Here is a 25921-nt window from a genome sequence, read left to right as displayed (position 1 = left end):
GTTCCACCTGATTTACACCAGACAGAGGTGAACCAGGCCCAGTGTTGCTCTACTGGATTTACTCAGTAACGAATTTGCCAAGAAATTTCGCTGGGTGTTTTTTTTTAACCGTCCGTATTATAGATCCCTGCTCATTAGTAGACACATCACAGCAGCATCACCACCAAGGTTCCTCACATTTAATATCAATGGCGGCTTTGCTAGCGACTTTCGTCCCAAGCAATCCCAGAATGCATTGCTTTGGTTTTGTTGCTGTATGGCAGCCAAGGTGAGGCACACCAATTATAAAGCCTCACGGTGCTGCACACTTCCTGTAAGCTGGCAAGTGCCTTCACCTCCCACTAAAAGAAAAGGAGTACTTGTGGCACCTTAGAGACTAACCAATTTATTTGAGCATAAGCTTTTGTGAGCTACAGCTCACTTCATCGGATGCATTCAGTGGAAAATACAGTGAGGAGATTTATATACACACAGAACATGAAAAAATGGGTGTTTATCATGCACACTGTAAGGAGAGTGATCACTTAAGATGAGCTATTACCAGCAGGAGAGTTGAAATCAGTGAAAATTGACGGCGCTCAGCTCCCTGCAGGATCTGGCCCTGGATAAATTACACACGTGTACATGTTGCATATAGAATCAAGGCATCACTTCAGCCACCACTGAAATGCAACCACCTCTGGTAGGGAGTTGTGGCAGCTGTTTAACAGCCCACAACAGCACTAAACAAGGATTTCGGACAGGAAGGGAAGAATAATGCCCTGTCCAGTGACAGCGATGGAGAACAAAGGGTCTGAGCCAGTTCTCATTACAGTCAGTGGGGGTCTTTCCATCGATTTCAGTGGGCATTAGATCACTCCCTAAATGGGTGTGCTTGGATTTATAGGATAGACTGAAGCAGTTTCAGTCTAATGAGTTATAGTCTGAGTTTTTTAAAAGTGTCTGGTACCTCTCTGCATATGTGATAAACCATCGCACTTCTGGAGAAATACTCAGGGGTGAAGGGAACCCGTTTAGAAGGGGATTCTTGGGGTGGCATTGCTGGTGGTGATAGTAGTTAGCAGTCGTCTGGTATCTATCATTCCTCCCCACTCCAACGCTACAACCCCTAGCCCCACCCGCTTCTGTGGCATAAGACCTCGTCAGCTGTGACCTGGCAAGGCAGTATGGGAGACACAAGTTTGGGTGCTGAAATATGGTGTCTGGGCAGCTGTTCTCCAAGGGGCGGCAGAGAGGGACGCAGTGTGAACTAGTGGATAGAGCACTGGACTGTGACTCAGGCAACCTGGGGTCTATTCTTGGCTTGGCTACTGGCCTCCTAAGTGACCTTGGTCAAGTCACTTCCCTTCTGAGTTTCACCACCTTTATGATGGGGGCTAATGCTACTGAGCTGCTTTGTAAAGTGCTTTGAGATCTACTCATGAAAAGTGCTACATAAGAACTATGTATTATTATTATGACCTTTCCTATTTTGTCCTTTGGGATCAAAAATAAAGTGACCCCAAGAACAAAGGGACTGGGAGTCAGGAATTCACTGTCTTATCTTTGCCGACCTGTTGGGTGAGCTAGGGCAAGCCTTCTGTTTCTCAGCGTACCCAGTAGTATAATAATACCTTCCTCGGAGGGATGGTGCAAGGCTAAATAATTAATATCATTTGGATCCACGGATTGCTGGGGAGGGGGCTGCATAACAGCAATGTTTTATTATTATTTGGCATCCGGTACGTTAATCTGGCAGGACGCAAGAGAGCTGTGAAAATCAGGACACAGCTGCCAGACCCTAAATTTCCTCTTCGAAATAAATACCCACAGCATCCTGTTCTCTGTCTTCCCATCCCACCAGCACCCTGGTGTCAAGTGCCCCACACCTAGGAAAAGGCCCAAACTGAGCAGCTCCCTTCAGAACGCCTTTAATCGCCAGCTGTCTGTTGAAGGAGATCTGGGTGCATGGCTTTGTTCCTGCATTAAACAACAAAACCTGTCCTCAGCTAGGGTTGGAACTGGGAACCACACCTGGGTGTTCTCCATGTTAGTCATTTAGCATCTGCAGCATAGTTTCAACCACACTGTTGGCCACCACAAGGGCTGGGAGAAACCAAATGCATTATGGGACTTGGAAAGATAGTTCTGCATCTGTAGTTAAGTAGAATGGGTGATGCTCCCACTTAGAGTTCAAGTAAAGGCAGATTGCAAGTAAGATTGGTAAAACCTGCTCACTATGACTAAGGCCTTGTCTACACTTACCGGGGGTTCAGCTGATGTAGCTGAAGTTGCGTAACTTAGATCGATCTCCCCCGCATAGTGTAGACAAGGCCTTAAAGTGATGAAGGATTGTCTGGAGATCTTATACTTTTGTTTTTGGTATCCTTTGCTTGTACAGCAATTTCCTACTAAGGAAGAGTGGATGGCTGAGACCATCATGGTCTGTTGAGGGCTTTGTTTCTAGATTGCTGGTTCAAATCCTGCCTTGTTCAATAACGATTAGAAGTTGTTACATCAGGCAGCTCCTTGGTGACCTAAACAGACACAAACTGGCCCCCCAGTCTAGGTTGCAGGCCCAAGGCAAGCCAGTCCTGAAGTACATGCCTGTGAGCACTTGCCAGCATCATAGAACCAGCATTAAATGGCACCCATGTTAGCAGTCTCAGCAGAAAGGACCAGGATTGGCTTGGCATGCAGATTGCACTACCGTCATGCCAAACAGAAGTAGCCCTTTCGCAACAGAGCTGAGAGGAAGCATATGGGGAAGGGAAAATCCAACTTGCACCACCCTTTATCTCAGCAGTATTTGTTCTGTGATTCAACAGAGGCCATTCCTAAGAATGTTTGCGGGTGAATGTACTGGCTTTGTGCGTGGTATAGTTGTTGTATATAGATGAGAAGGAAACAGATGTTTGGTACTTTATTGTCCCACACAATTATATGCCTAAATATTTTGTGTCTTTTTGTTACACATTGGGCTCCACAATTAGTTGGTTTAGAGGTTTTATACACAAGGGGAATTAGCATGAGTCTTACGCTTGGATACGCAGGTGTTGTCCCAACGCAGGGCAGTTCTGGTTTAACGCCATTGTTGGCTGATGCTCTTTCTGAGGTGTTACAAGTACCTCAATGGCTAAGGCCCAATTCTCCTCATCCTGTGTATGGGGCTATCTAACTCCAAGCCGTGGCCTGCTCCATATCTAGTATTTCACCTGTTTGACTTAGGGTAAACACAGGCTTTCCACTTGTGAGCTACCTCACCATGGGTTTCCCGGCTGCTGTGGTTAATATGCTGAGCAAAAGCCTCCCTAGGTTTGGTAGCTTTAGGGGGAATGTCTCTCAGAACATCACAGGCTGGTTTTTGGGGTCACAATGTATGTTGAAGGCTTTCTGGAAACTCTGGTATTTGTGGCCCAGCTCCCATTAATTTCAATGAGAATTAGACACCTAAATGCCTTTGGGAATCTGGGCCTGTGTGACCAAGCTTTGGATCTGTGAAAAGCCCCAGCAGCAGCCATATGCATAGACATATGCATGTCATGTTCTCCAGCAGAGGATGGAGCCATTTGAGTTCTTTTCATTGGTGATTTGGTTGGGTTCAGACCAATTGCTCAGTTGATTGGTTTGGTGGCTTGGGTGCATTCAGAAGATGTAGTTCTTAGTGTACTCTCCCATTGGCATTTGCTCTCTGATGGTTAAGAATAGAGCTGAGCAAACTGTTGGCAACTTATTCAATTAATTTAGCCCCCTTCTCTGTTTGCAAATTATGCACATGCTTTGATTGTTATTAATATGCTCATCATTCAAAGAACATATTCAACCTAACAGAGGTTCCCAAACCGTGGTGTGCATACTCCTGGGGGTACATGGGAGAAATTGCGTAATGGTGGATTTTATTTATTAATTATTGTATTTATTGCATTTTCCTAATAGACTATTCAGACAAAGCTTTAAAACTGTGTGGGAATTTGTTATATAAAATATGGTAGTTAATTTACTTCAGGATGTACCAATGAGAACACAGATAATGGGTGGCGTTTATCATAGGCTGGGGGAGGCTGTGCATCCCCAAACAGCCTGGCATGGCCCCACCCACACTCCACCCCCAGATCCCTTCCTGCAGTTCCAGGTGCTCTGCCCTGGCCCAAGCTGGCTGGGGCTGGAGCTGGGGCTGGGATTGGCTGGTCTGCTGCAGGGTCTCGGGATGGCTGGCGCTGTGGTCTCCATCTTTTTCGTATCTGAGAACCCCACTAACAAGGAACTTGTCCTCACCCCACGGCCAGGAGGTAGAGGAATATCAGCATTATTCATTTCACAGATGTGGGGACCTGAGGCACAGATAGATTTAAGTGACTGGCACAAAGTCTGTGGTCATGCCTGGAACTGAATCCAGATCTCTCAAGTTCCTCTCCAGTGCCTAAACCACAAAACCATCCTTCCTCTCATTGGCTGTTACATGCTGTGATTTGTCACCTAAGTCACATGGTATCTTTTCCCCTCCCTGACTCCACGACTCTGAAGGCCACCAAAGCACACTCAAGAATGCGAAAGACCTTTCAAAGATTGGGAACAGTCCCAGCATGACTAGTCATCAAATGCCTATTTGCACAAGCATTTGTGACTCTTCCCCAAAGTAGTTTTGCCAGCATTAATTTTGCAGAAAGTAATTTAAATGGGCCATGAACACCATAAAAGTGGTTTCTCTGTTTTATTCAAAGGAATGGTCATGCAACCTTTGTTTCAATATTTGCCCAGCTCTACCGTTGTTATTTTATTTGTACCACAGTAGCACCAGAGGCTCCCAGCACAGATCACGGCCCTGTTGTGCTTGGTTCTGTACACTCACATAATAAAATAAACAGTCTCGGCCCCAGATTGCTTACAATTCCTACTGGAACACTTATGGAAAGACATTGCTCATGTCCAGAACAAAAGCTAGTTGAAACTGCTTTTCAAAAGCATCCTCGAGGAGACATAAACCAGACTGGATAACCCAGATTCATAGATTTTTAAGGCCAGAAGGTGGGTCATTATGTTCATCTACTCTGGGCTCCCCCATGACAAGTCCCCCGGTTTCTCCCAGCGGTTCCTGCATTCCTCCTAACTTCAGGTTGAGCTACAGCATCTCTATGAGAAGAGCGTCCACTAAGAATATTGAACTACTAAACACCACGGGAACCTCCCCGCTTCGACACGGTGCCCAAACTTTTCTGGTGTTGGAAAAAGTTCATTTATTACATTCCCCTTCTGATTCATTTTCCCGTGCCTCTGAGCTCTGGCCGGGGGGGAAAGAGAGGGAGCCAGGCTGCGGGAGATTTCATGAGAGGGCTTGTTCCCTGGGGATTTCCAGTCTCAATTTGCAGACACAAAAGGTTCAGCTGTTTAGATGAAGGATGGACAAGCACCCAGCCTGAGCTAAACCTTCTGGTGCTCCCACAGCACCTCCCGTTCCCCACTCCCGAGGCTGGGGTTAGGGAATGACAGAAAGGACCTAAATAAAAGGGGTGGGGGAAAATCTGCAGCCATTTAAATGAATTGCACTCAGGTACAGCCATGGAAAGTCCACTCTGCATGCAGCAGCTCCACTCTGCATGGGGGTCAGGATCTGGGGAGCCTGTGCCAGAGGCCTGCATCATCTGCACGTTGTGAAGGCCAGTCCGTCCCCTGCCAAAAGCAGACGTTTGGAGCTGTAATAGGAAGGAACAGAGACAGGGCTGGCTGGATGCGCTCCTACTGGGAGTTGGTTATGCTGCCCCATGTAATGCGGGCACAGGAGTAGCAGGGACTAAAATCCTCAGCTGTGGTAACAGCACCAGCTCTGTTGCCAGCCCACAGCTTGGAACAGTGTCTGCCTTCCACCCGAGCTCCCAATGAACACTGCATGCCAAGCTGGGCTACTCAGCCTGGTGCAGGGGGTGTAGCAGCTAGCCCTCTAAATATACAAGGAGCATGGGATTATCCTCCGAGCAGCCAAAGGTCTCTTTCCCTTTCTCTGCCTTGCAACCTGGGTGGGTCCAATCAGGGGAGAATAAGAGGAGCAAACTCTAGGTTGGGTCCCAAAAACAGCAATCCAATTTCTTCTGAACCTTAAAATTGTGCTTCAAGTGGAGCGGGGAGCCTTCAGCTAACTTTGTGTGCGTGCATCAGGGTCTCGGAGCAGCCTGCAGCTTTAACCAGGCTTTGAAAAGGAGCTGGGCGGTGTCACAAAATCCAGGTTATGACCTGCGACCTCTGGATGAGAAATTGTTACCATTTAGGATGTGTTAGGAGGGCCATCCTTTTCATCAAATGCGTGTTGCTTCTTGCTGCGGGAGGCAATCACACCGGTATATCATTAACTCGCAGAAAAGGAGACTGTAAAAAGGGCTGATGGGGGACCTTAGCCCGCACCCTGCTGGGGTCTGCTCTGAGCACAATATCCCAGCGACCATGAGATTAAGCTAAAGAGAAAAGTGAAAATGCTTTTCACGATTCACACGCCCTTTAGATTGTTTTATTAAACCATTTGAATAGGGATTTCCCTTTCGGCCGACAACGGGGCCCGGCCAATGCATAGTTCTAGGTTGCTATGACTTAGTTGGTCCTAGCTAATCACTAGTGAGGGCGAATTTCATATAAAATATCTTGGGCCATTGTCAGTCTAATGCGGCGTGACAATGCCAGCACAAAAGGGGATTCATTCACCCCAGCAGGTAATAAGGACGATTTGCCATACCAACCAGGCAGTGTCGAGGGGGGCTGTCAAAAGCGATCAGGCCAGTTGGATGGAGCCTCACATTCCATTCTCAGGTGGGCTAGGGCGATCCTTTTGTTAGAGGAGGTTGCTCCTGATCACAGAATACAATTTTTTCCCCCAGCTATCCCACTGACCAGCAGAACCTGTGTTCATAGTGCTTTTAAGGGCAAAAGGGACCATTATGATCATCTAGTCTGACCTCCTGCATCCCACAGGTCCAGAGAGAGTTTCACCCAGTGATTCCTGCTGCCCTTTTTCGCCTTCCAAGCCCTCTTTAATTAAAGATTCTTGTCTTCTCACAATGGACATACTGTATCTCTGCTAATCGCAGATACACACATACACACACAACCCCTTTCTCTAAAACATTCCAGGGACACTGAATCATTGGGTAAAGCAGGAGTTAAATAACTGGTGGAGTTTGGGGGTAAGCAAATTGTGCATGGTGATATAAACAAGATTCAAGAAGTTTGGAATAATAGATGTAAGGGGTTAGATTAAAAAGTTTTCATACAAGATGGGGGAGGGGTATGTGGGGATAGATAGGTAGATAGATAGATTTTTTTTCCTTTGTTGGAACAATATAGTAACATATACCCAGCCCCCTTCTACTGGTCTGCCCCCATCCAGTGGGTCAGGTTACCTATGTTTATCGCAGGTTATTTTGACAGTAGGTAATTAGCTAGAGCATTCCAGGTCTTGACCCATCATTTTCGCATGAGAGCAAATTGTTTTGATTTTTTGGAGGTGCTGATCAGCCACTGCTCCTGTCAATTGCAGCCAGACTTGTGAGCGCTCAGAGTGTCTAAAAATGAAGATGTACCTGCTTTAATGCAGCAAACATTCTGAATCCCTAATGCCAGACTAGAATTTACAATACATTTCCTGCATGCAATAAAACAAACCAACCCACCGACCTTTTAGAAGAACTTGGCCTACAAGGGTCTCATAAAGCCACCTTAATCCAACCGCTGTCAATCCAATACTCCGTCTTATCTGGATCGCCTTCGCCTTCCCTGGCGGGAATTGCTTACCGCATAAGTGTGCTCCAATCACCTGTTTATCGGCTCAAATGTCTTTTTATGCCCTTTCACCTTCACTGGGGTGTGTTGGGACTAGCACGCTGGTTCAGAAAGAACAAGAACTCTTGCAGAACCTCATCCAACTCTCAGGTGACACCCAAACCCAACTTTTCTGTTAAAAGATGACAAAGCCTGGTTTGCTTGTTGTTATTATTCCCATGAGCCTTTGCACTTTGGGGCCTGGTTTTTAAAAGGGTAAAAATCCTTAAACTGGATGCTGGAAATGTATAGTGTGGAATGAGCTACTGAATTTGGGCCCACCGTGGACACTTCTGTGTTTGCAAATCAGGGCACCGATCTCACCCATGCATAGCCCCATGCAAGCATACGATTGCAAGACCAGGGCTTAACTGGGCAAGTACGTGCAGCCCTTTTGACATTCGGGATGTTTCTCTTTCCTGCAGACTGGCAAGCCCCTTCCTTAGCTCCCACAATGAATACACTTGTGAGTCCGCTGATCAATATCCCAGGCAGTATTTAGTGCCTCAGAGACGCAGTCACCAGACAAGCCAAACACTGGGGCTCAAATGAGCATTCCAGTGGGTAGGCATGAAACATAATGTGCAATCTCTGTGGAGGGATCCCTGCACCCATATGGAGACCCATTAGCTTTGATGGGACTTCAGATGGGTGTACGTGTCTGCTTGAACTTTCAGGATTGAGAATTTAGAGTGTGGGTTTTTTAGGTATTTAGGGACATCAGTGGGACATAGGCACCTAAATATCTCTGCAGATCTGGCCCTTAGTAACTAAGGGCTAGATACTCATCCCTTATGGTCAGTAGTAGCTTACTCCAGTACTGCTGCTATTGAAACGAGTGGGACTACTCCAGGAGGACAGTGCTCTGCAATTTGAGTAAAGGTATCAGGACGCAGCTTTAAAATACAGCAAGTTGTCAATGAGGTTTTGGGGAATCTGAGGCCAAGTTTTGCTCCAACTGAAGCTAATTGGAGTTTGCCAGTTGATTTTGGTGGCAACAGGATTTGGTTGTTCACTAGCACCCGCTGGCTTTCTTATTGAATCTAAAAAAAGGGGCACCTCCCCATCTTGTGTATGAGCATAGCTGTGTCTATCACCGTGTATATGCTAGTAATAGCCCCAATGCTAAGAGCTAGGCATGTAACGGCTTGCTTCTGATTTACACTAAGGCCACTTTTCCATCACTCGGGAAGGGTAAAGGGAAGAGCAGAGTGGTGTAAAGTGGCCTTAGTGTAAACGTGACTCAGGCCTGCAAATGCTGTCACAGCTTGACACAGGAGCAAAAGTTTTGATGGTGCAAAAAGGTTTAATAGGAAATCATTTCCTGTTAGGAAATGGAAATCCGGGTGAGTAAGGAACATCTCGACTTTCAGAGGTAAATGGAGAGCACTAAGTGATCTGAAAACATAATCGAGCCAGAGCCTTGTCTGAGAGCAACCAATGTATCCCGTGCTTTGTACGTAGGTTTTTTTGAAGATCGGCATTGATATCCCTAGAGGCTCCAGTCTTTCCATTTATCCACAAACCACCCAAGCTCAGACTGCAGCGTACAGCCTTCCTCACCTCCACCCTGACCTCTAGGCATGAGAAAAGAGCTCACTCTCCATGTTCAGTCACGGGCCTCTCTGCTGAGTCTGCCCATGGATGCTTAGTGGGGAGGGAATGCAGAGCCCTTGATGGAAGTCAGGAGCCTTGACTCCAGGTTAGAGGCTCTGACCATTTGCCCAGACGCCTCCCTTTGTCTGACAGTGATCAAATTGAAGGATGTATCTCAGAGACTAGGACACATTTTCCCTGGGGGAAGGGAGGATGGGAGAAGAAATGTTAAAAGGAATTATGATTATACAAAACCAGATAGCTTGGCAATCAGAGCGATTAAATATTGGCAAGGCACCAAACTCAGAGAGATAACATCCCAGAAAGCTGAAAGAGACAGGGAAGCCCTTGGCATGCATCTACTGACAGCTCCACATGCGCGGGAGGTGTGCCCACAGGCTGAAGGGTAGTAAAAAGCTGTTCCCACCCTAAAGATGGAAGATCCAGAAGGTGTCACAGCTGTGGTAAGCCTGACTTTGCTGATGGGGAAAATATTGGAAACGTTGGAAACCAAATATTGGCTTTTAGCAGCCTCTGAGATGAGTGTCTGTTTCATCATGTCCCATTTAATTGTAGCAACAAAGGAGTCCACCTCCAGGTAAACCAACCTAAAGTATTTTCCCTGAGCTGGGTGTAACTCCACTCAGTTCATTTCTCCCCCTCTCAATCCATCCCATTCCCAAGTCTATCTGACCAGCAATCTATTAGGGTAATTATAGGTCACCCGTCGCCATAATATGTATGAGCTTTGTCTGGCACATAGTTACAGCAGAGATTACTTCAACCATCCTTTTTGAACATAGACCTAGAGATAGCAGAAGACTGAGCAAGTAATTCAGACATTGTCTCTAGTCCAGGCATTAGACTCCTTATTTCGCTTCCTACTTACTTTCCACTGCTGACTTTTAGAGGGACAGTACTTCCCCCCTCCCTCAATCCTCCCTGCGGTTTGGGAGGAGGAATTGAAGTCAATAGAGTTGCATCAGGGATGTATTTGGTCCAAGGGCTACCATAAAGGCAATGAAATCTGTGGGTTCCTGGCTGAGTCTGATTAGCTCAAGTGCCTGAAATCAAAAGAACATGATTCATTGGTATTTAGAAAACAAGCTTTTGATTGCTCTCCCAAGCTGTGGAAGGGGTTGCTCTGGGAAGAGCTCTTGAGATAGTTTGCCTGTGATCCCGTTCAGACTAAAAAAATGTAAGTGAATCCACTGGCCCCAATTCCTTACTCACTCACACTGGTGTAAATCAGGATTAAACCACTGAAGCTATTGACTGTAGTAAGACTTTGACACAATCCCACATAGCATGCTCACAAGCAAATCAGGGAATTGTGGTCTAGATGAAATCACGGCGTGGCAGGTGCAAAACTGGTTGAACGAGAGTACTTCAAGAGTTGATATCAGTGGTTCGCCGTGAAAACGAGAGGGCATATCTAGTGGGGTCCCACAGGGATCAGTCCTGGGTTCAGTACTATTCAATATGTTCATTAATGACTTGGATAACGGAGTGGAGAGTATGTTTATACAATCTGCACATGTCACCAGGCTGGGAGGGGTTGCGAGCACTTTAGAGGACAGGATTAGAATTCAAAATGACCTTGACAAATTGGACAATTGGTCCGAAATCAACAAGATGAAATTCAGTAGAGACAAGCGCAAAGTACTTGATTTAGGAAGGAAAAATCAAGTGAATAACTACAAAATGGGGACCCCTGTCTAGGGGGTAAGATTGCTGAAGAGGATCTGGGGGTTATAGTGGCTCACAAATCGAATATGAGTCAACAATATGATGCAGCTAAAAAAGAGACTGATCTTCAAGGTGTGTTAACAAGAGTGTCTTACATAAGATCTGGGCGGTAATTGTCTGGCTCTACTCAGCACTGGTGAGGCCTCAGCTGGAGTACCATGTCCAATACTGGGCACCACACTTTAGGAAGGATGTGGACACGTTGGAGAGAGTTCAGAAGAGAATAACAAAATGATCAAAGGTTTAGAAAACCTGACCTATGAGGAAGGGCTGAAAAACCTGGGCATGTTTAGTCTTGGGAAAAGAAGACTGAGCGAAGACCTGATAACAGTCTTCAAACATTTTAAGGGCTGTTATAAAGAGGACTGTGATCAACTGTTCTCCATATCCACTGAAGGTGGGATATGAAGTGATGGGCTTAATCTGCAGCATGGGAGATGTAGGTTAGATATAAGAAAAACTTTCTAACGGTAAGGTTACTTAAGCTCTGAAATAGGCTTCCAACGGAGGTTGTAGCCATCCCCGTCATTGGAGGTTTTTAAGAACAGGTTGGACAACCACCTGTCAGGGATGGTCTAGGTTTCCTTGATCCTTGGGGTATGAACTTGCTGATTTCTCGAGGTCCCTTCCAGTCCTACCTTTCTATGATTCATGAAGCGAATAATGTTGCACTAGTGTAAAAAATAATGTGAGTAGAAAATCAAGTCGACACATTCTCCTGTAGTCTATGTATTTGGAGGGTGACAGAAGGATAAGAGCCCAACAACTGCAATATCCTGTTGCCTGCAACTACAGAAGAGAAACCCAGGCGAGTCACTTACCTCCCCTGCCTCAGTTTCTCCATTCATAAAACTGCACAGACCTTGCACATAATGGCACATTTTAAAAATTCCCCACAGATGTAGTAGAATAACGTTTGCTATAACGAGAGCTGGGAGGAAAATGTTTTTCTCATCCTGTGAAAAACGTCGAGATTTCAGTATTTTTTCCCATCCTGCATCAAGCTGAGAAGTCAAAATTTCAAAAGATGTTATGAACTGAAAAGCCAGAAAAAGAATTTGGTTCAGGGCAATTGAAACAGTTTGTTTTGAATTTGAAGCTTTAAAAAAAAAAAAAGAACATTTTGGAGTAGAATTAGCTTTAATTCAAAACCAAAAGTCTTTGGAACTGGAAAACTGAAACTGTTGGTTTAGACAGGGTTAAAATGTTGGGATGTTTTGACTAGTTACAAACATTTTTAACCACATGTTTTTCAAGTCAAGAACTTCACTGAATGTGCCAGTTTCCTGTGGACAGTTTCACTTTTGATGAACTGGCCTTTTTCTACCAAAAATGCTGTCTCGGAAAATTCCCAACCAATGCTCCCTATAACCACACCAAACCATTGGTCCATCTAAGGGCATGTGTACACTGCCCACGTTACAGCGCGGCCGCGGCAGCTAAGTCACCACTGGCTAACACCAGACGCTTCAAAGGAAGAAAAGAAGCACACAGGGTTCCTAGCTAGTCATACCACCCTGTACTTGGGAAAGAAGGAGGGAATTTCCATTCTAAGAGCCCTAGAGCGATCAGTTTACACCCCGGAGCTTGAGCTTTGATTATCCTTATCAGCTTGCATAACTACAAACAGGGACGAACTGGCCATGTCACAGGTCAGGACACTATGCTATGCTCATAGACCACAGCAGCTATGCCTTTTGCTTAGCAGAGATTCTCACACATGCATCCCTTAGCCTGCTCCCTTGTGTAGATCCTTCCACCCAAACATTCTCCTCTACATCCCTGGTAGATGGTCTGTATTTGTGTTCAGCACAATTACAAATTACAGGCTATTTCCTAGCAAAAATATTTACTATTTTCAGGATGCTTGAGCATTACACATATCATGGGACAAGTCCATCTGGCTACGAATGTTGTTGGTGCATAAGAAATCATCTAGTCAAAGCCCTTCTAAAAATCTAGCTGCTATGAGTCACTTGGTAACTCCCTGCAGCAGAGTTCCATAGCCTGTCTATACCCTGCCTAAAGGAGTCCTGTGTTTCCCTGTATCAATTCCAAATTGATTGGCCATTAGTGGAACCAAATGAGCTCTCAGCATTTGTGTTTGATGTTCCCTAGTTTTTCTGACACTTGAACCAAAAAACCTCACGTCAGTCTCAAACTTGGCAAGGTTTTCAGAGTATGTGTAGAGCTGGGGTGAGAGGAAAAGTGGCACAAGGAGCGTTAACCTGCCAGCGGGAAATCAAGAACCCCACTGCAGACAGATTTCAGAGTGGTAGCTGTGTTAGTCTGTATCAGCAAAAACAACAAGGAGTACTTGTGGCACTTTAGAGACTAACAAATTAATTTTGGCATAAGCTTTCGTGGGCTAAAACCCACTTCATCAGATGCATGGAGTGGAAGTGGGTTTTAGCCCAGGAAAGCTTATGCCCAACTAAATTTGTTAGTCTCTAAAGTGCCACAAGGACTCCTCGTTGTTTTTACTGCAGATAGAGTGGTTTCAATCATTTGTTGGCAATTCTGTTATTTAAGGGCTAGGACTCAGGATTCTATACTCATCTCTGTCTCTCGTCAACTGTGAGACTTTTGGCAAATCACCTCAACTCCATGGGCCTCTGCTTCTCCCTCTTCTCTCCCCCGCCCCCCGGCCCCGTTTTTCTCATCTTTTTTAACTGCAAGCTCTGGGTCAGGGACTGTCTCTCGCAATGTGTTTGTACAGTGCCTAGCACAACAGACGGCGCGTATAGGGTTGCCAATTTTGGTTGAACGTATTATTGGAGATTTAATCACATGACATAATCTTTCATTCAAGATTAATCTTTAATTCCTGGAGACTCCAGGCCAATCCTGGAGGGTTGGCAGCCCTAGGCGGATAGCATAGGCATGGGAAGGCTGTGCCTCCCCAGATAGTTTGGCGTGACCCTGCCCATGCTCCACTCCCAGGACCCCTCCTGCCTGCTTCCAGTTCCCTTCCCACTCTTCGGTGTCCAGCCAAGAGTCTGAGGCAGGCAGGCTAGGGCTGGTGAGCACAAGGCCCAGCACCACCCATCCGTCCAATGCTGCGGACACTGGGACCACACTGCCCACCCAGTGCTCTGGGGCCGGGGGCGCTCCGGCCACGCCACCCACCCCAGCACACTGAGGCTGAGGGCACACAGGGGAGCCAGTGGCCATGGAGGGGAGGGGGCGGTGTGCTCCAAGCTCTGGCGCGGGAGGGGGGCTGGAAGAGATGGGGCGGGGCCTTGGGCAGAGGGGAAAGGGCCAGGGACTAACCTCCCCCAACGGCGCATTCACCCGCCACCCATGCCTAGCACAATGAAGGACCAATCTTGTTTGATGTTACAGATAAACAACAACAATGTGAATACATTCAAAGGACCCTTCATTTGAAACAGCATTCATGGAGCCTATTGATTTGAACTGATGCACGGAGTTATTTTGATGGCAGGGGACTATGTTTTTTTTAAAAGAAGAGGGCTTCCTTTTATACAGTGAAATAGTTTTCCAAAGGAGGAGTTGAAAGCCCCATCACTTGGGTCATTTTAAACTAAATTCAGGCACTATGTTGTAGGGTAGTCATAGAACCATGGAACCATGGCGTCAGAAGGGACCTCAAGGGTCATCTAGTCTAACCCCCTGCCAAGATGCAGGATTTGTTGTGTCTAAATACATTTCATGGGCAGGAAACAATGGACTGGAGGACATAGTTGAGATTTTTTCACCCTCTGAGGCCTACCATTTAGAGTCATAGAGATGAAGGCCAAACTATCTAGTCTAACCTCGTCTATATCACAGGCCATTAAGTACCACCCAGCCACCCCCATCCCAAGCCCAACAGCCAGAATTATACCAACGTATTACAGCCCTCCGGAGACTCACCGATGGTATGCCACAGCCAGAGAACAGGAGGGACTGGTGCATGGTGCACCAAGAATTCTGTTTCATTTTGTGTCTGTCCATTTCTCAGTGACTTTTCCCGCCTAAAATCCCCTAAGCATGTGCAGCATTTGAGATGCACTAAACAGCAGGATTTGAGCCTCCAACCTCCAGCAGTGACCTCTATCACTCAAGCTAAGCTACCAAGGACTAGAATCACAAAGGGTGCTTAGGTGCTGCAACAGCTAACTCCTAGGTGCCCTGCCACCAGTCGAATTCACAGCCATTGGAAGTCAAGGAGAGTAAGGTGCCCAAGTCACTTAGGCTATTAAAAATATATGAAGGATATTAAATATTATAAATCTCCTTTTAATGAGACCCTTGACCTCTCCATAGGTCGCTTTTCAATGGAATATAATACGGGCTGTAGCCAACTGGCTACTTACACGTATATGTAAGGGAGACACTATTCCACTGCCCTCTGCTGAGTGGAATCCTACTGTGTGTCATAGGCCTTTTACTGTGAAAGCTGAAAGAGTTTAAGGCAGGATAATCTGCTTTCTGTCCTCACCACTGCTGTGATGTTCAGAGCATCTACAGCACAAAGCACAGTGACCATTTGAAATTCCTAGTCGGCCACTACAATATACTTCTCATTAACTTACTCTCAGGAAGATCACCAACCTTAGCCCAGAGGTATCCTATCCTTCTGTCAGTTTCTCTTACCTTCCCTTTTTCAAGGGTTATTCAGATCTCATGTTCACATCAGGTTACCCCTCATCTCTTTCTTTTTAAAGAGACATTCCTCCGTTTTTACCATCGCACCAGTCAACACTGAGCTGTAACGATCCTTTGCATCTTCCATCCAAGACACTCTATAAACATCAACAAATTTAGCCTTGCAAACTCCCTGGGAGATAAGTCTGATTGTCCGCTGTGTTCCTGATAAGGAAGCTGAGGGACAGAGAGAGATTAGGTGACTTTTGCTCAAGGTCACAGAGGAAGCCTGCATAAGAACTGGAAATAAAACCTCAGGTCTCCTGACTCCTAGTCTTCCTTACTTCTCCTTGCTGATAATATCACTTTCCCCCTCTGCCCACATGTCTCTGGCTGGATCAGGAATGTCCTGCATGGAGCATGCAGTTGGGAAGTTCTGGGGGATAGAACCTCAAGATACTATGGGCAAGAATTTCAAAAATGGCTAGAAAAACGAGTCTGGTAGCACCTTAAAGACTAGCAGATTTATTTGGGCATAAGCTTTCATGGGTAAAAACCCACTTCTTCAGATGCATGGAGATGCCATGCATCTAAAGAAGTGGGTTTTTACCCATGAAAGCTTATGCCCAAATAAATGTTAGTCTTTAAAGTGCCACCAGACTCCTCATTATTTTTGTGGATACAGACTAACACAGCTACCCCTCTGAAAAGTGGCTAGTGATTTTGAGTGCCTATATCTTAGGGGCCCAGTTTCAGACATCTTCGAGGGCCCTGACTTTCAGAAAGTGCCGAGCGCCCACCTTCTGAGACTCAGCCCCCTTTGAATTGTCTAAAATTAGGCACTTAAAAGATTGCAGCAGACAAAATTACTAAGTCACTTTTGAAAATCTCAGCCACCATTGTGAGCAATATGAGATTTTAATGTGCCGAAGCCAGAGACTCAGTGACCTTCTGCTGCAGGGGTAAACAGTAGTTAAAATGTTCTTAAGCCTACATCCCCATTAACCTTCTCCTACCAGCTGACTTTCCAGAAGCCCTCTTCAAGTTGTAACGAGCTGCCTGTCTCCTGCTACCAGAACCACCCAGAGAGGAATGAGGCTCGCTGACAAATGCATTGCACTCTCCTCTTATCTTTACTAAGTTTCTTGCATTTTTATATGGCACCTTAATAACCCCTCATTTCCATTACAAGTGCATGCTTTCCTTCTGCTTATCTGTATCTCTATGCACTCCTTCTCCATTCCTGCAGCCACACCGCCTGGGGCTATGACCTGGTGAGCTCTCCAAAGCTTAACAGGGTCAAGTCTGCTTAGTAATTGGATGAAGGTCCTCAGACCGAATATGTTGCAGGAAGTGATTCACTAGATGGCACTCTTCTATGTGCATCAATACTGAGCCCACTGTCCCAGCCTAAAGTTAGAGGTGAGAGATGAGATGCAAATCCAATGTCTCAATACCACGTGGTCATTAAAAGATCCCCTGGCATTATCTCAAGAGTAGGATTGTTAACCTCAGTGCTCTGGGCCAGATTTCAACTACACTCTGCCTGACTCAATTCCTCATGTAGTTACAATTGGTTACAGTGCTGTTCACTTCCTGTTGCATGCTGTTAAACAGCTGCTGTGTTCCACCCTAGAGGCAGCTGCATTTCACTGGCCGTTGAGCAACCCCTACATGTATAGTCTGTAAAGTGCTCTGGGATCTTTCCACATGAGAAGTGCTATATAAAACCTGAAGTTATTTTAAGGAAAAGAATAAAAAATACCTCCAGAGCTGAAGAGTTTCTGTACATGTGTAACCTACACACATGTGGGAATGGTGCTGTGCCACCAAGACCACTTACAGATTAATGAGTCTGCTCTACAGCTTTAGCTAAGGGCCATGTGGCTTTTAGCTCATGCACTTAGCTCCAGGGGTCCCAGGTTCGATCCTGCCCGCCAACAACCGGGGTCTGTCGGTGTTACACATGCTTGAATAAAAGTATCTTCTCCCTTACTTGTATGCACTCAGTGACTTTCTAACCTTTATAAGCATGCTGAAGCTGTGTTCCAGGACATTGCTCATGCCTTTTGCTTGTAATTTCCTGAATGCTATTTTATTTGCATATTGTTGAATTTGGTAGTATCCCAGAGGGAAGAGCCAATGCACAGGTTCTGGCTCAAGTATTCAAGCTAGTCAGGACCTCTCTGTTAACACGCAATATTGGTTTCGATCCTGAGAACACGTTAGGGTTTTGACTTGGCTTGTTAAATACTCTCCATATTACTAAGTGCAAATAACTGATTGAGCAGCCAGAAGTTAAAGCCATATGTTCCCATTCATAGCAATTAGAATGGACTAAGGTCCACGAAACCTGGTAAAAAAAAAAAAAAACACAAAAAAAACCCGACGAGTAAAGTTATTGAGCCAGATCATCAACTGGTGTAAATATGGCATAGAGCCGTTGAAGTCAACAGATCTACACCAATTTAAACTAGCTGAAAATCTGCCTCTATGGCTATATTTGTATTACAGAACAATCCTGATTATCCAAACAACGTGGGTGACACCAAATTTGTTTGGATAACTGGAATTGCATAGACAAGGAGTTAGCTTGTTAGGGAGATTTGTAAAGGGTCTCCAAGAGGCTGGATTATCATGGTTGATCATCATGTTTTCCCTACACCAGAGCCAGTTGGAACCTTTTAGATTAAATGTTTTTTGTCAAAAAATGCTGCTCCATTGGGTTTCATGGAAACGTATCGATTTTGACGGGAAGGTTTCTGAGGTCTAGGGCGGGCTCTCTGGTCACTTCCAAAGAGAGAGAAAGACCCAAATTGGAAAGCTGAACTTACAGATCCAAAGCTAGATATTTCAACACTATTCCATTTTCACAAAGACATTTGAAAAATTTTGTATCCTTCCACTGTGGAATGAAAGCAAAATGTGAAAGCTGTCATATAATGGAATTGTTCTCCAGCCACTCTAGTTATGGCTCAAGTGAATCATAGAATCATAGAATATCAGGGTTGGAAGGAACCTCAGGAGGTCATCTAGTCCAACCTCCTGCTCAAAGCAGGACCAATCCCCAACTAAATCATCCCAGCCAGGGCTTTGTCAAGCCTGACCTTAAAAACTTCTAAGGAAGGAGATTCCACCACCTCCCTAGGTAACACATTCCAGTGCTTCATCACCCTCCTAGTGAAGAAGTTTTCCCTAATATCCAACCTAAACCTCCCCCACTGCAACTTGAGACCATTACTCCTTGTTCTGAATCTGCTACCACTGAAGTGCATAAAGGAAGGTCTTCCCAGAGACTTAGCTACTCAACCTCATGATGAGAACCCCTTTCAGTTGACCCAGCCAAAGGCTAAAAAGATTGTCGCCAACATTCCCAGGTGAAGAGCCAGACATGACAACAATCCTTTTAGGTAGCTCAGGGACCTGGCACCGAATTGGGCAAATAGACAAACCTTCAAGCACCCATAAGTCTGAGGAATAAACAGGAAGAACTGGAAGTATTAATACATATGCTCAATTATGGTTTACTTGGCATCACAGACATGGTGGGATAAGTCTCATGACTGGATTTTGGTATACAGGAGTATCGCTTGTTCAGGAAGGACAAGCAGGATAAAAAGTGATGAGGTGTTGCATTGTATATCAAGAATATGTACACTTGTGCTGAGGTCCAGAAGGAGGTGAGAGGCAGACCAGTTGAAATTCTCTGGGTAAAGATAAAAGGGATAAAGAATAGGGGTGATGTCATGGTAGGGATCTACTAGCAACCACCAATCTGGAAGAGGAGGTGGATGAGGCATTTCTAGAACACATCACAGAAATATCCAAAACACAAGACCTGGTAATAATGGATGACTTGAGCTACCCAGTCATCTGTTAGAAAAGTAATATGGCAAAACATAAAATGTCCAGTATATTCTTAGAAAGTATTAAGGAAAAACGTATGTTTCAGAAAATGGAGGATGTAACAAGAGCAACAGCCATTTTAGACTTGATTCTGATCAATAGGGAGGAATTGGTAGCAAATCTGAAGGTGGAAGGCAATTTGGGTGAAAGTGACCACTAAATGATAGATTTCATGATGCTAAGGAGAGGCGGGAGTAAGAGCAGCAGAATAAGGACAATGGACTTCAAAAAAGCAGATCTCAACAAATGCAGAGAACTGGTAGGTAAGGTCCCATGGCAGGAAAATCTAAGGGAGAAAGGAGTTCAGGAAAGCTGTCAGTTTTTCAAGGAGGCAATTTTGAAGGTACAACTGCAAACGATTCTGATGTTATAGTAAGATAGGAAGCACAGTAAGAGGGCAATATGGCTCCACCTGGAACTCTTTAATGACCTCAAAATCAAAAAGGAATACTACAGAAAGTGGAAACATGGATGAATTGCTAAGGATGAGTACAAAAGAATGGGACAACCATGTAGTGACACAAAATGAGTTACACCTAGCAAGGGACATAAAAGGCAAAAAGAAGAGGTTATTTAAATATATTAGGAGCAAGAGAAAAACTAAGAAAATGTAGGTCCTCTACTTAGCAGAGAAGAAGAGTTATTATGGATGACATTAAGAAGGCTAATGAGTTGAATGCCTATTTTGCTACAATTTTCATGAAAAATGTTCATGATGTTCAGATATGCAACACAATTAGAATTAACAGCAAAGGGGAAGGAACGCCAGCCAAACCAGGGAAAGAACAGGTTAAAGAATATTTAGATAAGTTAGATAGATTCAAGTTGAAGGACAGGATTAGAATTTAAAATGACTTTGACAATGCAGAGAATTGGTCTGAATTCAACAGATGAAATTCAATAAAGACAAATGAAAAGTCCTTCACTTAGGAAGGAAAACTCAAATGCACAACTACAGATTGAGGAATAAATGGGTAGTTGGTAGTACCGCTGAAAAAAGATCTGGGGGTTATAGTGGATCACAGATTGAATGAGAATGAACAATGTGATACATCTGCAAAAAAAAAAAAAGGCTAATATCATTCAGGGGTGTATTAACAAGAGTGTTGTACATAAGACAGGGGAGGTAATTGTCCAGCTGTACTCAGCACTGGTGAGGCTTCAGCTGGAGCACTGTGTCCAGTTCTGGGTGCCACACTTTAGGGAAGATGCAGTGAAATTGGTGAGAGTCCAGAGGAGAGCAACCAAAATGATCAAAGGTTTAGAGAAGTTTAAAAAATTGGGCATGTTTAGTCTTGAGAAAAGAAGACAGGGGGAACCTGATAACAGTCTTCAGCTATAGTAAGAGCTGTTATAAAGAGGACTCTGATCAATTGTTCTCCGTGTCCACTGAAGGTGGGACAAGAAGTGATGGGCTTAATCTGCAACAAGGAACATTTAGGTTAGATACTAGGAAAAACTTTCTAACTATAAGGGTAGTTAAGCTCTGAAATAGGCTTCTAAGGGAGGTTGTGGAATCCCCGTCATCGGAGGTTTTTAAGAACAGGCTGGACAAACATCTGTCAGGGATGGTCTAGAAATACTCGGCCTGGCCTCAGCAGCAGGGGCTGGACTGGATGACTTCTTGAGATCCCTTCCAGCCCAGCATTTCTATGATTCTATAAGATGCAGTGTATTGGACGCAGCATCCGGGTGAGCTGGTCAGGTAGCGGAAAGAGCATGTTTCGAGGAAAGATGAGGAGGCTGACACTTGGTGTGCATGGTGCGGGAAGCAGACTGCTGGAATAGCAGGCCGTCCTGGTGTTTTCCCAACTGCCAACCATCAGCAGTCCCCAACATGATATGGAACCAGCCATGCCATTTGCAGAGCCCTGAAAAGGCTGGCTGGGCTAGTCACAGGGCTCTGAAAAGTGTGTGGTTTATCTGGCCTTGGCCCCACTGCCAGAGAGTAGAGTCTGGCAGCAAAGAGACGTCTCCCCTTCCACGGGGGTGGCTGGGGTCCAGTCTATATGTACCTGAATCAGTGCTGGATGCTGGAACGCAGAGAGCCCCATTTGGCCATTTGCTTACTAGAGCCTGATCCAAAGTCCATTGTGTGGAGACTTTCCACTGACTTCAGTGGGTGTTGAGTCAGGGCCAGCCCTGACTCATTGTGTCTTCCAGTGCTGGAAATGGCCCGGCCTGGAAATGGGATTCTTAAGCCAGGAGGCAGGTTTCCTAGCCTGCTGCTGTGTTCTTCAGAGGAGGCGCTCATGTCAGTCTGTTGGGAAGGGTCACTCATGTTCGCCACTCAGTAACAGATCCCTGCATCCTTCCCTCTTCCACAGCTACCCGGGAGTCGGCCTTCGTCCACGCCATCGCCTCTGCGGGCGTTGCTTTTGCGGTGACCAGATCCTGTGCCGAGGGCTCGGCCACCATCTGCGGCTGCGATACCCGCCACAAGGGGCCCCCCGGGGAAGGCTGGAAATGGGGAGGCTGCAGTGAGGACGTGGAGTTTGGGACCATGGTGTCTCGAGAGTTCGCGGACGCCCGGGAGAACAGGCCGGATGCTCGGTCAGCCATGAACAGGCACAACAACGAAGCTGGGAGGACAGTAAGGCCATCCGGTTTCATTTTATTGAGTCCCTAAAAACATTTCCTTCCACTCCCACCCCCGAAAATCCTAGGTGAACGGCAAAAAGAAGCTCAGGTGAACTGGGTTCAACACTGTAGCCCCCTACTGCCCAGTGCGTGTTATAGATTCTCCTCTGTGCCTGATCTGCAGAGGATATGAGTCTGCTATAGCTGCCAGCTATGGGTCTTAGGCCTAGATCCTCAAAGGCTTTTAGGTGCCTAACTCCCATTGAGGGCATGCCTTTGAGGATCTGGGCCTTAGCCTGTTAGTTCAAGCCACGGAAGCTCATGTGCTCAGTTCTGAAGATCTTAGGTTCAGTCCAAATGAAAACTAAGAGGATGGTCATCACATACAGACTTCCCTGTGCTCAGAGCCTGGTTTCTGTGCCTCTTCACACCTAGCAGGTGCCTAAAATAGCCCCATATTTACTCTCAGTGCCTGGGGTTAGCACCAGCCTGCCATGGGGGAAAGGACTTGCTGGCAACTGGGCAATTTCAGGACAAGGCTTCAGTCTGTCCATCCTGCGCACCTGCTTCCTAGCACCACCAGGAAACTTTCTTGGCTTGGAGCTAACTTCTCCAACCCTCACTCCACTATATGCCTCACAAAAGTTGCTTTGTGTTCTTTCCCCCCTACAGAGAGACCTCATGGTTCATCCTATATAGGGACCAAACTTAATTAAATCATAAAATCAAAATAGCTAACCTGATCCTACTCCCTTATTAAGTTGTTATTGACAATGGGGGAAGGAGTGGGGTCTATCCACTTCCATAGAAACATATGACTACAAAGTAGTCACTCCTCCAATATGGAGTTCCACTACTGTATGTAACCACAGTCCGGAACAGGCCAAAACCTCAGAGCGAGATCCTCAACTGATGGAGATGGGTGAAGCTCCATTGAAGCCAATGGAGTTATTCCAGTCTACACCAGCTGAGAATCTGGCCCAAGATGGGGAGCACAGACCTTTAAAATTCAAGATGAAGTCCCATCACAAAATGAGGGATGCAGCAACTAAATAGCAGAAGAAGGAAGCAAGACATGTCCCTGTGGTCATTTGACATAAAGTTGTCCATCGGGTCCTGGGTACCATGGGTTACTCAGCATTTCTGATGGCAGTAAAAGACAGGGATAAAGAGTACCACCACACAGTTGGGTAGGATGGAAATGAGGGATTTGTCTCATAATGCGAATCAATAAAAAGATACAATATTAGCTGTAAGTTCAACAGTGACGTTTTAGGCTCTTGTTCGGGCTATCTTCATCTTCAGTCCATCCTCAAGACTCCGATCCCATTTTAGGCCCCTTACAGATATCATAGATCAGATAGAAAATGGCACAACATTAACACTGAAATCCTGTTGCTTCAGAAATAGCATTTGTTTTCCATTCACACCATGTTAACACTCATTAGGTGCACAAGTTCCAATCCTCCGGATTCAAGTATTTCCAGCTAATAAAACTAAGCAGTAGGGGAAGTCGGAACCAGTTTTCATAAGAATTCAAATCCAATCTCCAGACCAAAAGCTTTGACTGAGATTTGGATGATTATATGAACCAAACATTTTGCAGTTCTCCCATTGCTAATTACAATCTCCTTGGCAGTGAATGAAGCTGCCTAACTGGCACAAAAAAACCACCCAGAAAATGTTGATCACACATTGTAGTTGCTGATTCATGGCAAATCTTTTGGATTTAGCTTGGTACTAGTCTGTTCATGCATTCATAAATTTGCTGATCATCTCTGAATAACACAGCTTATTGAGTAAATTGTATCAGGCTATCTTCCACCTCAGAAATGGTGGTGAACAGTGCCTTGGAAATGTGGATCAATTTCAGCCATGGGTGAGGCAAACATAAGTCTCATTGAAGCCAATGGTGATTTCTTCCATTTAGACCAGGACTGACGTTCACCCGCTCCATCTGGTAACCATGCCACCCATAGATGCAGCATTGCCAACACCAAGCATTCAAAAAACTCAAATCATGAGACTTCTCAAATCATGAGACTGGCTTAAAAAATAATCATACATTTTGTGTTCTTTTCATTTACCTGCTGGTTTCTGTACCTTTAGCAACCTGGGGGGGCAGGGGAGGCTAGAAACTTACTTTTTGTTTTTTCAAATGAAAGCTGAGATTCTCACCTATTCACATGCCTCCAGGAGCTGGGGCCTTAAGGAAAACACCAACTACCATGAGGCTCGTGATAAAATTGCAAGAATTGGCAACACTGCGAGCTGTGCTTTCAGCTCTCAAGGTGTGACCTGCTCAACACACTGTTGAGAGGCCTGTGAAGAAAATCTTAGGGTTCAGCAGGAAGTGACACTGGTGATTCAGCAGGTGACACTCTCCTCCTTGACTTGAGTCTCTTTTGCAAGAAAAGGGAGCTCTGATGACCGGGCTAAATTGTCGTTTGGATAATCATAGCACATTTCGCCCATGAATTCTCCCTGCAGTTTAAATCGGCTTATGAATCCTTCTTCACTCCCTGTCCTAAAGTATTATTTGGCTTGGCTAAGTGCCGTTCAGAAGCTGCTGTATTCCACCTCAGAGGTGTCTGCATTTCCCTCCTGAGCAAAGTGATCCTTGAGTGTGAATATAGCTATAGAAATATTTACACACATGGGTACAGGAATGACTTCACCTGTCATTGAAAGTACTTTATGGAGACCACGTCCAATCCCTGACTGGTGTATACCAGTGTAGTTAATGAAACTAAATTGGTTTACACCAGCTGAGGAACTAGACCTCTGCCTAGGATTCTTTGGGATGAGAAGTGTTAGGTAAATAACAGAATGTATTATTGATCCATATTATGGGCTAATAGTTTCCCTTTTCCATTTTTCTCTCTTTTCTAGTCCATTATTGATCACATGCATCTGAAGTGCAAATGTCATGGTCTGTCAGGCAGCTGTGAGGTGAAGACGTGCTGGTGGTCCCAGCCAGACTTCAGGGTCATCGGTGACTATCTCAAGGACAAGTACGACAGCGCTTCTGAAATGGTGGTGGAGAAGCATCGGGAGTCCCGTGGCTGGGTCGAGACGCTCAGGCCCAAGTACAACTTCTTCAAGGCCCCAACTGAGAGAGACCTGGTTTACTACGAGAACTCACCAAACTTTTGTGAGCCAAACCCCGAGACGGGCTCCTTTGGGACCCGCGACCGGATCTGCAATGTCACCTCCCACGGGATAGACGGATGCGACCTTCTGTGCTGCGGCCGCGGGCACAACACAAGGACTGAGAAACGGAAAGAGAAGTGCCACTGTATCTTCCACTGGTGCTGCTACGTCAGCTGCCAGGAATGCATACGAGTCTACGATGTTCACACGTGCAAGTAAAGCAGGGATTCCCTGGACAGGCTCCGTGTGGAGAAACGGATTTGAGCCTGCTTCTTCTGAGGTTGTGTAGATGGGAAAGATCTACTTTTTTTTATAGTAAAAGAAAAAATAAAAAAGGCTAAAACTGGCTGGATAGAATAGATCTAATGACTTCTTGGTTGTCCCAAGATGCATCTGGAGGCTAACATTACAAATATGGAACGCCATGCAAAATGATTATGCACCGGTTAGGAGACTGTGATTCCTTTAACTACCCAACAGCACAGAAATGCAGAGACGATTGTTAGCGGGAGCATGATTCTTTCCTCTTCTCTCTACTAACCTGAAGAGACTCATGCTATTAAGT

General features: G+C 45.4%; 1 protein-coding gene across 2 annotated transcripts in view; it reads left to right on the top strand.

Annotated features, from left to right (window-relative positions):
- The window catches only part of WNT3A (Wnt family member 3A), a 120488-nt gene extending 94913 nt beyond the window's left edge, over positions 1-25575 (top strand). For both annotated transcript variants that reach the window (XM_077809532.1, XM_077809533.1), the window contains exons 3-4: positions 21951-22216; positions 25096-25575. In XM_077809532.1, the coding sequence (XP_077665658.1) occupies positions 21951-22216; positions 25096-25575 (746 nt within the window). The remainder of the gene's footprint in view (positions 1-21950; positions 22217-25095) is intronic.
- The last annotated feature ends 346 nt before the right edge of the window (positions 25576-25921 follow it).

Source organism: Eretmochelys imbricata, chromosome 2 (genome assembly GCF_965152235.1).
Source record: "Eretmochelys imbricata isolate rEreImb1 chromosome 2, rEreImb1.hap1, whole genome shotgun sequence".
NCBI lineage: Eukaryota > Metazoa > Chordata > Testudines > Cheloniidae > Eretmochelys > Eretmochelys imbricata.
This window is presented reverse-complemented; position numbering and strand designations above follow the sequence as displayed.